A 16,260-nucleotide genomic window follows, 5' to 3' on the forward strand; every position below is an offset into this window, starting at 1 on the left:
AAACAAAACTAATTTATGGCGACAGACAGCAGACCAGCTAGCAGTTCCCTGAGGATGGGAAGAGAGGCAAGAAGGAACAATTACAAAAGAACATAAGGAAACTTTTTTTTGGGGGGGTGATCGAATATGATCATTATCTTGATTATGGTGACAGCGTCAGAGATGTACACATGTCAAAACTTATCAAAATGTACACCCAACATGTGAGCAGCTTGTTTGTTGTGTTGCGTTAGTCACTTAGTCATGTCCAGCTCTTTGTGAACCCACAGAACCCGCCAGGCTCCTCTGTCCATGGAATTCTCCAGGCAAGAACTCAGGAGGGGGCTGCCGTTCCCTATTCTCCCAGGGATGTTCCCGACCCAGGGATTGAATGAACCCAGGTCTTGCACATTGCAGGCAGATTCTTTACCATCTGAGCCACCAGAGAAGCCCTATGTGTAGTTTATTATACATCAATTATACATTAATAAAGACGTTATTTAAAAACCCAGTGAAGGGGCTTCCCTGGTGGCTTAGTAGTGAAGAATCCACCTGCCAATGCAGGAGATACGGGTCTGATCCCTGGTCTGGAAGATCCCACATGCTGCAGAGCAACTAAGCCCGTGTGCCACAAATATTATTGAGCCTGCATCCTAGAACCTGGGAACTGCAACCACTGAAGCCTGTGGGCCCTGGAGCCCATGCTCCGCAACAAGTCACTACAATGAAAAGCCCACACAATGCAACTAGAGAGGAACCCCTACTTGCTGCAATGAGAGAAAAGCCCAAGCAGCAACAAAGACCCAGAACAACCAATAAATTTTATTTTTTTTAATTTTAAGTGTTATAATACTTTCATAATTTAAAAAAAAATAAGAAAAAAAAAAACAAAACAGTAATGGGACTTCCCTGGCAGTCCAGTGGTTAAGACTCCAAGCTACCACTGCAGGGGGCAAGGGTTTGATCCCTAATTGGAAAACTACAATTTTGCATGTCTCATGGCGAGGCCAAAAAATAAATAAATCATTTAAAAAAAATAAAAATCCAGTGATTGAAGAAAGATACATTGTGTCGATATGCACTGAAATCTCGTTAATGGTCAGACCATTTCCATTATCCTTGTATCAGCCTTTCATCACTAAGATAACTATGAGATCAAAGAAGAGAAACAGGAAGAATTTGGTCAAGGCGGAATAAAAGCAGTGTGCGTTGGAGAGGTAATTTAGCTAATCCCTAACAAGGTTAAAAATTCTAAGCTCTGAAAAGAAAATGTCTACAAGGAGTCCCAAAGATACCTGCTAAAATTCATATGCAATAGCAAGAGCATTAATATATCATTAATGCTAAAAGCAATACAGCAACAAATAAAATCACCAAAAAAACAAATACTTCCTCGAACTTATTCACATTAATGCTAAAAGCAATAATAGTAACAAATAAAATCACCAAAAAAACAAATACTTCCTCGAACTTATTCAATACTTGTTCTGTATTTGTGACATATCCAGCATCTGACTTCTTTCAACAGCCATGTTGTTGCTGTTCAGTCATGAGGTCGTGTCTCTTTGCGACCCTATGGACTTCAGCAGCTCAGGCTTCTCTGTCCTACACTATCTTCCAGAGTTGCACTGAGTCAGTGATGCTATGTAACCATTTCATCCTCTGCCACCCTTTCTCCTTTTGCCTCAATCATTCTCAGCATCAGGGTCTTTTCCAGTGAGTCAGCTCTTCACATCAGGTGGCCAAAGTACTAGAGCTTCAGCTTCAGCATCAGTCCTTCCAATGAATATTTAGGGTTGATTTCCCTTAGGATTGACTGTTTTGATCTCGTTGCAGTCCAAGGGACTCTCAAGAGTCTTCTCCAGCACCACAGTTCAAAAGCATCAATTCTTTGGCACTTGGTCTTCTTCATGGTTCAACTCTCCCATCAAAACATGACTACTGGAAAAACTACAGCTTTGACTACATAAATGCTTGTCACCAAAGTGATGTCTCTGCTTTTTCAATTGCTGTCTAGGCTTGTCACAGCTTTCCTTCCAAGGAGCAAGCATCTTTTAATTTCATGGCTGAACTCACCATCCACAGTGATTTTGGGAGCCCAAGAAAATAAAATCTGTCACTGCTTCCACTTTTTCCCTTTCTATTTGCCATGAAGTGATGGGCCTGGATGCCAACATCTTCGTTTTTTTGAATGTTGAGTTTCAAGTCAGCTTTTTCACTCTCCTCTTTCACCTTCATCAAGAGGCTCTTTAGTTCCTCTTCACTTTCTGCCATTAGAATAGTATCATCTGCATATCTAAGGTTGTTGGATATTTCAACAACCATAGAGACCATTAATCACTTTCATGAAATAAATTTAAAATAAGCCTTTAAAAAAGGACTTCCCTTAATCACCTACTGAATAAAAAAGGAACAGTGAATGAGATTTAAAAGTTAAAAAAAAAGCAGCATCACTGTGGTCCAAACACAGAATGGGTAACAATGATCACTTACGCCATTCTCCTTTCTTCGATGTTCACCTGGAACTTTTACACCATTTCTTTTTAAACTTGGATCCTGAGACCTTGGTCCACTCACTAAGCACAAAATTCAAAAAGTATGCATTAACACTAGAGGTGACAGATATTTTAAGTACCAGTTCATTTCTCAGTTATGTTTTTAATGCTAATACTTTAAGTTGAAAACATACTTAAAATACCAACACTTTCTAATACCAATGAAGTTAAGGTCTCACAGATTCAACCTGTTCTAGAAAAACTTCACTTGGAACAGTGAATGGTCAGCACTAGAAAATGTCACATGCTAAACAATCCCTAGAAAAGCTGCATGAGTTAGGTGCTAGAAGAGAAAAATTAAGAATATAAATATACTTCTTCTTATGGGTCATTCATACCATATGCCTACAGTGTCTGTTCCCAGTTCTCTAGCTACTCAGAAATAAAACTGGGAATAGTCTCGCTGAAAGAAATAGGTGAAAATTAATCAATTTTAATCAAATTAACCCACCCTTGTACTCAATAAAGTGTTTGTAACTTCCAACGGAAGGAAGCAATTGAAACAGAACAAGTAGTGATTCGAATTTTGTGGTAATTCCTAAGTACTAGCAAGTACTTCCCCATTTAAGTAAAAAAAATTTCATTTTCTTAGCATGGGAAAGTACTAGTTGTAAAACATTGTACATCCTGCTTTTTGGGGTAAAAATAACTTTTCAGGTCCAAATATATGTTTCTCAGCATCACTTAATGTATAATGATCATGATGAGAAAATAGTTTTAACTTAAACTGATAAATTGCAATATATCAAAGAGAGTTTCTTAAATACATGAAATTAAGCTTATAACTGTACTTCCCAGATGTTAGAGAAAAAATATTAAACTATTTCCCAAGAAGCTTTAGATAAAAATTTCTTCTGAATCAAATGTTTGTTGAACCTGCCTGGAAGCTTGGCACAAATTCCCACAAATAATAAATGTCTATCCTCAGAGCCACATACCACACTTATACCTAACTCCAACGTTTTCTCAGCTTTACTTTTAAAACTGCTCAATTTTCTGGCAAAATAGCTCAGGTACCTGTCACAATATTTCTGCAAGGAAAAAAAAAAATCTATCATTCCGGAATAATTGCTTTCTTTGCTGCCTCCAAGAGAGAGCAACTGAACTGGCATGTTCAGTTACATAATTAGAATAAAAAGCAAGAGCTTTGAAAATAGTGTCATATTAAAAAAAGAGAGAAAAACGTAATGGATTTCCATGGTGGTGGTCCAGAGGTTAAGACTCAGCGCTTTCACTGAAGGGGGCATGGGTTTGACCCCTGGTTGAGGAACTTAAGAACCCACATGCTACATGGCGTGGCCAAAAAAAAAAAAAAAAGTCATATACATTCTGGGTCACAGGTCCTAGTTAAACCAGAAAAAGAATACAGTAACAGTCTCTTAATCTGTAATCTAGAAGTCTACAACCACAAAGGTTGACACTACACAGCAATCCTGTTTTATCCCAGTTTTGACACTATGAGGCACTGGTGTTTTGCAACAATGTAAAAACAGCGCCTTTTATCTTCAGATTGCATTTCTCACACTACAGACACACTGAAACTGCATACTGCACTATTGAGAAGCTATTTAATAATTTACCAGGTACCAGAGAGGAAGATATTTGAACTGACAGATGAAGGGAGAAAATTCAACTAATTGATTAAAAGGAGATATATGCAATAATGTAAATGAAGAACAAAATAAAAATAAGATGCAGATGTCAAAACCACAAAAAAGAAGGCAGCTTTGGGGGGAAAAATAATGCATGTTTATTTAAAACAGTATTACAGACACAGTGAAGCTCAAAGGCCGAGGAACCAGCCAGGATAAGGAGACTCAGGTTCCCCTCCTGGCTCTGCCTCCTGGTATGTGGCCTCTGACAAGTCATCTAACCCCTAAGTATCAGCGTTTCTCATCTGTAGAGCAGAAGAGGCTAGATTAAGTCAATTCTGGGGTCTCCCACACCTCTGATAATGTCTAATGGCTGCCATGTGGACCTCTGACTAAAGGAATAAAACTGAGATTCTATAACATGTAATAATTAACCTCTGTTATCAACATTCTTACTCCCAAGAATTTTTCAATATATACTAAAGTCACAAACCTTCAACTTTCCATTTTAAGAATCCCAACATTTTTAGAAACACCTAGTAACCCTGCTGCAACCACTTTCCACTGAGAACAAAGGCTTCCCTACAGATCTCAAGACTTGAAACTGCTTTCTCTCCTACATCCTATGAGAGAGACCTCCAGAGTCACAGGTTTGACTGTGTTCTCAATGTCTAGTGCTGCTTTCAGCCCACTATTTCTGATCTCCACTTATCACCTTCTAACCTCTGCTTACTGTCATCTAGAAACTCTGGTCACAGCAGACGTGACCACCTGACCCTTCTGTTCTCTTTGCCCAAGTCCCCCCTTCATTTTGGATGACCTCACCATCTAAAAGCTCGCCTCTCAGATCCACAACTTCCTGTCTCCTCTCTAATTCAGGTTTATTTCATGATCCAATACAAGACCACGTTATCTAGAAATGCTCTACTCCTGACATGTTAAATTCAATCTTCTTACTTTTTGACCACAATTACCTCTCGCTACACCTGTTCAATAACCTGAAACTTGCAGTTTCTTTCTCTGCAGCCCCTCCGCCTTCACTTCATCCCCATCTCGGCTTGAATGCCATCTCACCAACATCCTCTTTTTTCCTTGTCTCACCAATTTTCCACTGAACTTGTCTGGCCAAATTCCAACCTTGGGTCAATCCAACCATCTTCTCCTCTTACAACCCTCTGGGCTGCAGAGCACCTTTGCAGCAAAATCACCCATGGTCTCCTGGTGTCTAATCTCCACTGTCCTCTAGGGGCCCTGGCGTGCCAGCTTCCCTGGCCACACTCTCTCTTATTCTCCACCAGGGCCTCCTCCCTCAGAGAAAACAAATGTTTTCAGATGAGAAGCCCATCCCTCCCACTGCTCCCATAGACAGCACACATTTACTGCCTCTGGGAAGCTTCCCTTCCACCCTGTTAAAATGGAACAGACCCTTCCCTTACCCTCCTATCTCACCCCTCGACCCCCTCGACCCTGAATTTCCCCTTGGCTAACTTGCCCATCGAGCATTCCCTTCTTCCTTGTATTTCAAACTCCTTCTCTACTGACTCCTTTCCTTCCCGCCCATATTAACAGCTGTAGTCAGGGGACTTCCTTGGTGGTCTGGTGGTTAAGACTCTGTGCTTCCAAGACAGGGGACACGGGGTTGATCCCTGGTCGGGGAACTAAGATTCCACGTGCCGTGTGGTGCAGCCAAAAAATAAAACATTAAAAAAAAACAAAAAACTGTCATCAAACTTTTCCCATCTTCCAACAAAACACAACAAACAGAACCGCACCCTTTTCTGCCCACCCTATAGAGTCAGGACTTGGGAGAGAGGGCTATCCTCACTTTTCCCCCTTGCTTCTTGCTCACTCATCCATCACACGGCCTGCTCCTGATCATGGGTCACCTCTCCCAAGCATGAAACTGAAGTCCGAATCTTTGTCACAATCAACAGGATGCTACCTACCAACATCCCTACCAGGGGAGCGTTCATGGCGAAGGAAGAACCGAACTTCACTCCTCTGACTTCCAAACCGCTGCAGGACGTCGAACATTCGCTCATTATCGGCAACTGGACGTTCTAAAAGAAATGAATAAATCATGTACAAGTCATGTTACCTGGTAACACATCACTTACTGTCTACCCTTCATACAAATTATGCATTATGAATGCAGAAAATACTATCTAAGATCTTTAAAAAAAAAAAAAAAAAAGAACCCTTAGAAAACGAAGTATCACCAGCTTAGCACCCACATAATCAGGGTCAAAGCTGGGTGGAATATGCGGATAGGAAAGGACTGGGTCAGGGCCACTGGCAAGGGGAGTCAGATTCAGCAGCCCCTCACTAGTTCCAGGCAGGCCGTGAAGCTCTGCAGGTTCCAAAGTTCCTGTTATCTATTCCACAGGATGGTCTCTGAGGTCTCTGTTAACTCTAATGGTTCTATGATTCTCCAAGTATACAAACGAAAACTTAAAAACAACTTTCTAAATAGCCTTGTCTTTCTATTGGGGATTTTTTTTTTGACAATTTTACAAACCATGTTTAAAAAAAAAAAAATCATACACATGTATTTCCAAACAAAAGTCTGCTTACTGTCCTGAAAATATTCCTTGAGACAAAAAAAAAAAAAAAAAAAAAAAGGCATAGCTAAATACTACATGGGAACTGTAATCTTCCAATCTTAAGGAATCTGAACATAAAAACCAAATCAACTGTTTGAGGATGCCAACAGTTTAAAATCAAAGAACTTAATCATTTTTAATGTAAGAATGCTGCAGTGCCCCCCCCCCCCCAAAATTCAATGCACTTGTCAGTAACCAAGGACACTATCTGAGTACCTTAAATAAACAACAAGGGCACAGAAGAGAGCAGCCAAAGATTCAGCAGCCAATTCTGTGAACTAACCCCTGAACTTAATCGGCTTGGTGGCAACAAAGTACAGCTTGGGTTCTATTTACAGCAACATGACATAATGAGTAGACACAGATACCCTCTTCTCTAAACCAGAGAAAGTCTAACCAAGACTCCCCCAAGAGGAAACACTCGGAGCTGAGCAGATACCTTCCTGAAAGAAATTCTGGGCAGACCTTCTACCTCCTCACAAAAACAAAAATCATAGACACACACACACACACAAACACACACACTTTATTCCAAAAGAAATGAAGTGACTTCCAGTCCATGCAGACCCTCCACCTTCTCACAAAAACAAAAATCTCACACACACACACTTTATTCCAAAAGAAATGAAGTGACTTCCAGTCCATGTAGACCCTCCACCTTCTCACAAAAACAAAAATCTCACACACACTCACTTTATTTCAAAAGAAATGAAGTGACTTCCAGTCCATGTAGACCCTCCACCTCCTCGCAAAAACAAAAATCTCTCTCTCTCTCACACACACACACACACACACACTTTATTCCAAAAGAAATGAAGTGACTTCCAGTCCATGCAGACCCTCCACCTTCTGACAAAAACAAAAATCTCAAACACACTCACTTTATTTCAAAAGAAATGAAGTGACTTCCAGTCCATGTAGACCCTCCACCTCCTCGCAAAAACAAAAATCTCTCTCTCACACACACACACACACACTTTATTCCAAAAGAAATGAAGTGACTTCCAGTCCATGCAGACCCTCCACCTTCTGACAAAAACAAAAATCTCACACACACTCACTTTATTTCAAAAGAAATGAAGTGACTTCCAGTCCATGTAGACCCTCCACCTCCTCGCAAAAACAAAAATCTCTCTCTCACACACACACACACACACTTTATTCCAAAAGAAATGAAGTGACTTCCAGTCCATGCAGACCCTCCACCTTCTGACAAAAACAAAAATCTCACACACACTCACTTTATTTCAAAAGAAATGAAGTGACTTCCAGTCCATGTAGACCCTCCACCTTCTCACAAAAACAAAAATCTTGTGCGCACACACACACACACACACACTTTATTCCAAAAGAAATGAAGTGACTTCCAGTCCATGCGGACCCTCCACCTCCTCGCAAAAACAAAAATCTCACACACACACACACACTTTATTCCAAAAGAAATGAAGTGACTTCCAGTCCATGTAGACCCTCCACCTTCTCACAAAAACAAAAATTTTGCGCGCACACACACACACACACACTTTATTCCAAAAGAAATGAAGTGACTTCCAGTCCATGTAGACCCTCCACCTTCTCACAAAAACAAAAATCTTGCACACACACACACACACTTTATTCCAAAAGAAATGAAGTGACTTCCAGTCCATGCAGACCCTCCACCTCCTCGCAAAAACAAAAATCTCTCACACACACACACACACTTTATTCCAAAAGAAATGAAGTGACTTCCAGTCCATGCAGACCCTCCACCTCCTCGCAAAAACAAAAATCTCTCTCACACACACACACACTTTATTCCAAAAGAAATGAAGTGACTTCCAGTCCATGTAGACCCTCCACCTTCTCACAAAAACAAAAATCTCATGCACACACACACACACTTTATTCCAAAAGAAATGAAGTGACTTCCAGTCCATGCAGACCCTCTACCTCCTCACAAAAACAAAAATCTCACACACACACATACACATACACTTTATTTCAAAAGAAATGAAGTGACTTCCAGTCCATGTTGAGTGTGGACCTTCTAGGTCTAGAAGCTAAGGTCCTAATGGCCTACAGTGACAAAATGTATATATATATCAGGCTTAGGCCACCACAAGCTGAAACACACTTCAAAGGTTCTCAAAGCCGCCCATTTACCCCATGCTCCAACGACACCCATCCCTCGTCCTGGCATCCATGCCTATGTGACTCTGAACAAGCCATTCCCAGCACTGAGAACTGTCCCCAGTACCCTCTTCTCCTTCTGCAGATGGAGCACCTCCATCTATTTCTGAAGTCATCACTCTGTATGAGAGAAATGTCTGCTGATTCCTGTTTTTACTTTGACAGCACACGTTCATCTCTCTCTTCTTTACAATCAAGCACAGGTCCTAGCAAACAACAAGAATCGAAGATATGTTCTCCCAGCAAATAAACCAGAGGGGAGTAAGGAAAGGGAGATGGCAAGTAAAAGCTATCGTTTTTTAAAATTTTACTTTTTGACCACACAGCATGTGGGATCTCAGCTCCCTGCGCAGGGATCGAACCTGTGTCCCCTGCATTGGAAACACAATCTTAACCACTGGACCACCAGAGAAGTCCCCAAAGCTACTTATTTTAAAAGACAGTTAAAGGAAATGGGAAACTTGAGAAGCAAACAAAGTGGAAGTAACATAGTTACTATTTTTAAAATGGGACACCTTGGACAAGTTATAGCAAAAAAAAAAAAAAAAAAGGAGCTGAAAACATAACAGCTATTACTTGCTGAGTGTGAACACTAAATGTGCCAGGGGCTATGCTAAGCCCCCTTCAAATGTCAACGCCTAGGATTTTCACACAATCCTGTGCAATAGATTCATTTATTATCCCAATTCTGTAGGAAAAACACTTAAGGATTATAGAGATTAAGTATCTTGTCTGAAGTTATAAAGCTAGTAAATGAAAGAGACAAGATGTTGACACCCACGACCTTGCTCTTAACCACAACATCATACAAACAACCCTCAAATTAATTATGAATTCCCTGCAACCAATCAAAATCCCCAAAGAACTTTTCATGGAACCTTTCAAGGTAATTCTAAAACATATCTGAAAAAGAAAATACACAAGAATAGTACAGGAGCACAATGAAATAAGCAGTTGCCTTTACAGGAAATGGCACCCCACTCCAGTACTCTTGCCTGGAAAATCCCATGGACGGAGGAGCCTGGTGGGCTCCATTCCATGGGGTCGCTAAGAGTCGGACATGACTGAACAACTTCACTTTCACTTTTCACTTTCCTGCACTGGAGAAGGAAATGGCAACCCACTCCAGTGTTCTTGCCTGTAGAATCCCAGGGACGGGGGAGCCTGGTGGGCTGCTGTGTATGGGGTCGCACAGAGTCGGACACGACTGAAGCGACTTAGTAGTAGTAGTAGTAGTAGTAATCTATTATAAAACTAGAGTAAATTAAAACTATTTGGCCCTCATCAAATTTTTGCATCTGGTCTCATGTCACTGGATATATTCTAGTGTCTCCTAGTTTATGGGAACTTAAGAGTATGTTACTGCTGTGTAAAAATTGTATAAATCTTAATTATCTTGAATTGGTTCATAGTACTTTTCAGGCCTACTATATCCTTCTACTTCTCTGTATATTCATTTTACTAATTTTTAAGAGTTTGATATTGAAACTCCAACTAAAAACTTTAATTTACTTACTTAAAAAAATGATTGCAATATATAGTGGAACTATATGTAACTTTGTTCTGTATTTTCCAAGTCTCTGTAAATGAGTTATCATATTTTCATAATTTAAAAACTAAGAAAAATAAAATTTAAGAAAACTATTTGGTCCTATCATAAATAGAAGAAAAAAATAAAAGTAACTGGCTAAAGCTTATAGAAACATACTTCCTATGAGATATAACAAGACTATGAAGTGAAGTTTCACATCAGTAAGGAAAAAACCAAGTGTCTTCAATAAGACACAAAAAAAATCACTATCCACCTGGGGGGGAAAATATTAGATCTCTAATTCACACTAGTCAGAAAAATTAATGACAAAGAAGAAGGGAAGGTGGGGAGGGAAGGGAAAAAAATTTAAAATTTAATGGTACCGAACAACAGGAGACTATGTTTACAGCCTTAACATAAAGAAAAGACTTTTTAAAACAACACACAACTAGGCCTGAGTTCTAGAAGAGTTGTGTTTTTCTATAACATCTACAAATCAAGAAGGAAAAGGGCAAAAGTCAAAAGAGACTTGAGCAAAGACTATAACGAAACAATCTTTTTTTTTAATGGAAATCCAAGTGGCCAGTAGATAAATGAAAAATGATCAACTTCAGCATCAGCTAAGCAAAAGTAAGAATTCATTGTATTAGTATCTTTTTTTGATGAGGGATACTTTTAGAAATAACTGGTAGAAGTGTGAATTTCTACAGCCTTTGCTGAGGGAAATCTGGTGAAATATATTCAAATTTAAAATGTGTGAACCTTTAAGCAAGCAATTCCTGGTTATCTACCCTAGAGAAATGCTTGCACGTGATCTAGAGGCTTCTACAAGGCCTTCTACTGCAGTGTTTATAGAAACAAGAGAATTAATTGAAACGTTAGTGAATAAAGAAATGCAATTTGTGGGTCATACTATGGAAAATTATGATAATTAAAAACAATGGTACAATGGTGTAGATTTACACAGGCTAATCAGAAAAGACTTCCAAGCTATACTGTAAGGTAAAATGATAAATTGCAGATAGCGAGATGTATGATACTGTTACATAAAGAAAAAATAGAGATGACACAAAACTATTTCTATAGTTACAGTACAGAGACAAGTCTGAAAAGTTATCTGCTAAAATTATAAGCAATTATACATCAAGTGACACAAGATGGGCTTGTGGGAGAGATTTCCATTCCATCTATATTATTTGCCTTACAAAAAAGAATCCATTCATGTGGTCTTTTTTCTTTTTTTTTTAATTAAAAAAATTAGACGAAAGAATATCCTTTAAACATCCTCATTACATAGCAAGGGCTACTGAACTCAAGTGAGCAAGATACTAGAGAGGAAAGGGAAACAGTAGAATCAAGAGTTTCAAGGGAGAGGGTGAGCCTTGGCAAAGGAAGGAAGTCAGAAAGAAGGGCAGGCACACATCCAGAGGAACCTGAGGTAAGCACCGGGGGAGAAGACTGAGGAAGCGCACAGTACATGGTCTCAATCACTTCACTTTGGGCAAGTTATTTGCAGAATGCAGGGAGGCCACCAGAGCAGCTAGAAGCTCATTTATTCTTTCAGTAAATATTTACTGAGCACTCCCTCTGAGCTAGGACACAGCAAGGAACGAGACAAGCAGGTCTCCACTCTTAAGGAGTTTACATTCTTGCACGTGTGTGTGAGGCTACGGGGATTAAAGAGGCAGCAGATTAATAAACACACACACAAAAACCAGACAGACACGTCTCATGCACAGGATCAAACCAGGATGACGTAATAGAGAACCTCGTGCCTGCTTTAGTGGGAAGCTCAGGAGAAACATCTCTGAAGAGCCAACACGTCAGCTGCAATCCAAATGACCAGCAGCATTTGGATTGCAACAAATGTTGCCATCAACCAGCAACAACAAAATCTGGGAGTGCAGAAGGAGCAGCTGGCACCAGAGGCTCTGAGGTGGGACACAGGAACATAAAAAAGTTCATTTATCCAGGAACATAAAAAAGTGCCAAGAGGAGAGAAAGGAGGAAAATGGTACCAGATTATATCAAAGACCTCACAATCTAAAATCAAGACTCTGGATTTTATCCTAAGTAGAATAAAAAAGTTAAAACAAGAAAGTCAAACTATCAAATTTTCATTTAATAGGGATCACTTAGAGGGACTTTCCTGGTGGTCCAGTGGCCAAGACTCCATGCTACCAATGTTAGAGGCTCAGGTCCGATCCCTAGTCAGGAACTAAATCCCATATGCTGAAAAAAACGAAAATATCTTGCATGCCACAAGGAAGACCGAAGGAGGAGCCCACATGGTGCAACCAAAACCTGGCGCAATCAAATAAATTTAATTTTTTTTTTTTTAAACAAAAAGGATCACTTGGGTTTCTTTACGAAAATGGTCTAATCTAGTTCCTATGTGAAGTAAGCAGCTCAGGGAGAGTGAAGGAAGTCTTCCTGAACACCCAGCTGTAGGAAAATCATCCAAAGAAGATTGAGAAGACTTGCCTGGGAAGCAGAGGGAGTCAGCTGAAGTCACACACCCATGAACGGTGTGAATGCAGTGAACAGTGGGAAACCTGCACTGAGATAAACTGCACCAAAGGGGAGAAGAAGGAAACAGTAAGGGCTCACCCAGGCTGTACAGGGATAGAGCACAACTCGTGAAACATTACTCCTCCATCTACAAACTCCTAAAGGGCCGAAAAGAAACCAGGTTGTCCCATTTCAGGGCTCCAAAGAACTAAGTAAGGGATCGATTTCAAGGCTTAAAATAATGACTATGATTTCACCACTGCCTCCTGCCACCATAGTAACTCAATACCGAAGAGCTCTCTCTAAAAACCTCCAAAGACTCAGACACGGCAAAACAATCAGAACGGCTCAGAATGCCTCAAATTTCTAATGAAGTGAAACCACCTAAGCATACCCAAAACACTTCTGAGCACAGTACATTTTACCCTAACACCCCCAGAAGCTTCCATCCCGTGTATCAGCTGCCTATCCTTTGACCTTTAATACTGTAGTATCTATGATGTGCTGCGGAAAAAGAAAACAGCAGAGGACTTTGGAGGAACTTCCCAGGTGGTTCAACGGCCACGACTCCATGCTCCCAGTACAGGGCGGGGGGGGGCCCAGATTGCTTCCTTAGGGGTCAGGGAGCTAGATACCACATGCCACAACTAAGAGCTGGAATGCCACAACTAAAGATCCCACGTGTCGCACTGGGACCCAGCGTAGTCAAAATAAATATTAAAAAAAAAAAAAGACTTCGGAGGAGGCAACAAAACTGGACTGAAAGCACTCTCTCTGATAGACACCCTCTTCTCCAGTTTCTCCGTGGATAAACATGAAAGGTACACACTGCCCTCTCTAAAACTGATGATAATAAAGACGGCACGGCTGAAGAAGATGTACCAGAGCCACACCACACTTCGGCCAGGTGGCAATCGCTCTCGCCAGGTTCTTTGCACAAGTCCACCACGTCTCTGCAGATGGTTTCCGGAGTGACAGGGACTTCTGTGAAGTGCTGCTCATTGTTGCTGAGGTACACAGTAAGAAACATCTGGAAACAGAAGGAGAAACACAAGGGTTATTAGTACCACCTACACTGGCGCTGGTCACTTCTCACTTACTTTCGATTCCTTTCCCTGACTGTCTTAACTGAAATGCAAATACACAACAGGACCATCTGGCTGTCTCCAGGCCCAAGGTGGAGAGGGTCCCGGAGCTTTGCTGATGGCCCCTGCCCTCCCTCCATCAGCTGCGCCTGAAGAACCCTTGGGATCCCTGGAGCACAGTAAATGGATCAGTGCACACAAAAGGTCAAGTTAAACCTTACTCTGACAGTTTATTTATGTCATTCGTTTACCAAGACTTCTGTAGTTCTTAGTATGATGTGCCAGGCCCATACTACAAAGAGATTCTCCCATCAGCCCTGTGAGTATGATCAGGAGATGATGATCACACAAACACATGCTTAATTGAGCAAAGTCTCTTTCAGGAAGGATACATAAACAAAACATGTGTTGCTGCTGAAGGTGGGGATGGGAAAAGGGGAAAGAACTCAGAGGGATATCTAATATTTATACCATGTACAATGTATCACCTGTTCAAACAATTATATTTTCAAATCTAAGATATTTTAATCAGATTAGATACATACTTTAAAGCATAAGTCAGTGATGGCTCAGTGGTAAAGAATCCACTTGTCAATACAGGAGACACAGGTCAATTCCTGATCCAGGAAGATCCCACATGCCTCAGAGCAACTAACCCCATGCATAACTATAGAGCCTGTGCTCTAGAGCCCACAGGCCACAACTATTGAAGCCCACACACCCTAGAGCCCATGCTCCACAAGAGAAGCCACCCCAATGAGAAGCCCGTACATGGCAACTCGAGAGTAATCCCTGCTCGCTGCAACTAGAGAAAAGCCCATGCAGCAACAAAGACCCAGCACAGCCAAAAATAAAAATAAATAAATACAATTATTTTAAAAAACCTTAAGTATTCATCAATAAGGTGTAAGTAGAAATGAATGGCTATCGTGCTAAAGTTGAGATGACCTTGTATATAAACACTCAGACCAGAAGATTTAGATCTAAAACTCAGTCTTCCTCCTGGTAAAAACAGATACTGTATCTTAAAAACACTGCGTCTGCCTACAGTGTGGGAGACCTGGGTTCGATCCCTGGGTCAGGAAGATCCTCTGGAGAAGGAAATGGCAACCCACTCCAGTACTCTTGCCTGGAAAATCCCATGGATGGAGGAGCGTAGTAGGCTCCTCTACGGACACGACTGAGCGACTTCACTTCACTAAAGAATTCAAGTGTTCACACCTATCAAATAACAAAACAAAAAAAATCAACCAAACAAAAAACAACCGTTGTTAATTCCTAGCACTGAAGAAAACTGAGCAAATAAATTGTTGATGACAACGCAAGTCAGCCAACCCCCAAGCTCATTCATTCAGTGAGGACTTACTCTGGGCAGATAAACGCGTATCGGGATTAAAACAAGGAAACAAAACCCAGACAATTTGAAAGTGTAATTCCACTGTGAGCTTTATATTCTGTGAAAATAATTCTTATCAAAGAAAGAAAATGCAAAGGCTTTGAAACATGAACTTGATGGACCAGTATACATTCTGTAAAAAGAATTAATGAGACCAAGCCAAACACTGCAGGAGTTTGGGTTTTAAGGCTGTAACAAAACAGAAGGGGATTTCCCTGGTGATCTAGTGGCTAACATTCCAAGCTCTCAAAGGAGGAGTCCTGGGTTCAATCCCTGGTCAGGGAACTAGATCCCACACACCACAAATAAGAGTTCACACGCCACAACCAGAGATCTCACATGCCAAAAAACAAGATGGAGATCCCCTGAGCTGCAACTAAGAACTGGAGCAGCCAAACAAATAATTTTTTTTTTTCTTTTAAAGGCAGAATGAGTAGGATCTGCACTGCGGTTACAATGACACAAGAATATCATACAAGCCACAGTGCCCTCAGTCACGTGGCGTCTCACCCAGCATAAATCTCTCTCCCACCACCCCAGAAGTGAGAGCTGCATTAGGCTCTTCTTTTTGGGGGGCGGGGGAGGAGGGGAGGGGACAGCGGGAGAGCGGCAGCTCCTGACCAGGGATGATGATGGAAACTGGCTGAAACAGCAGACTTGCCGCCTCAAGGATCTGGTTTGAGTAAGGGGAGAAGAAAATGCACGAGAGGAGGAGGCCCCCTGGGTCCGTGGGCTCTGCCTCACGGGGCTTCCCTGCTCCTCCCTGCAGTAAAACTATGCTTTCCCAAGGTAAGCCAAGTCTCCACTTCCTGCAACTGAAGCTCTTAACTCACAGA

The 16,260-nt window shown here is 41.0% G+C and overlaps 1 protein-coding gene across 3 annotated transcripts in view; it reads right to left on the minus strand.

Annotated features, from left to right (window-relative positions):
- TP53BP2 (tumor protein p53 binding protein 2) overlaps positions 1–16,260 on the minus strand; it is a 67,544-nt gene that overhangs the window by 26,327 nt on the left and 24,957 nt on the right. For all 3 annotated transcript variants that reach the window (XM_055581964.1, XM_055581965.1, XM_055581963.1), the window contains exons 2-4: positions 13,826–13,973; positions 6,073–6,186; positions 2,473–2,555 (exon numbers count right to left, since the gene is read on the minus strand). In XM_055581964.1, coding sequence (XP_055437939.1) covers positions 2,473–2,555; positions 6,073–6,186; positions 13,826–13,973 — 345 coding nt within the window. The remainder of the gene's footprint in view (positions 1–2,472; positions 2,556–6,072; positions 6,187–13,825; positions 13,974–16,260) is intronic.

The sequence above is a fragment of the Bubalus kerabau genome, chromosome 5, assembly GCF_029407905.1.
Source record: "Bubalus kerabau isolate K-KA32 ecotype Philippines breed swamp buffalo chromosome 5, PCC_UOA_SB_1v2, whole genome shotgun sequence".
In the NCBI taxonomy this organism is placed as follows: Eukaryota; Metazoa; Chordata; class Mammalia; order Artiodactyla; family Bovidae; genus Bubalus; species Bubalus kerabau.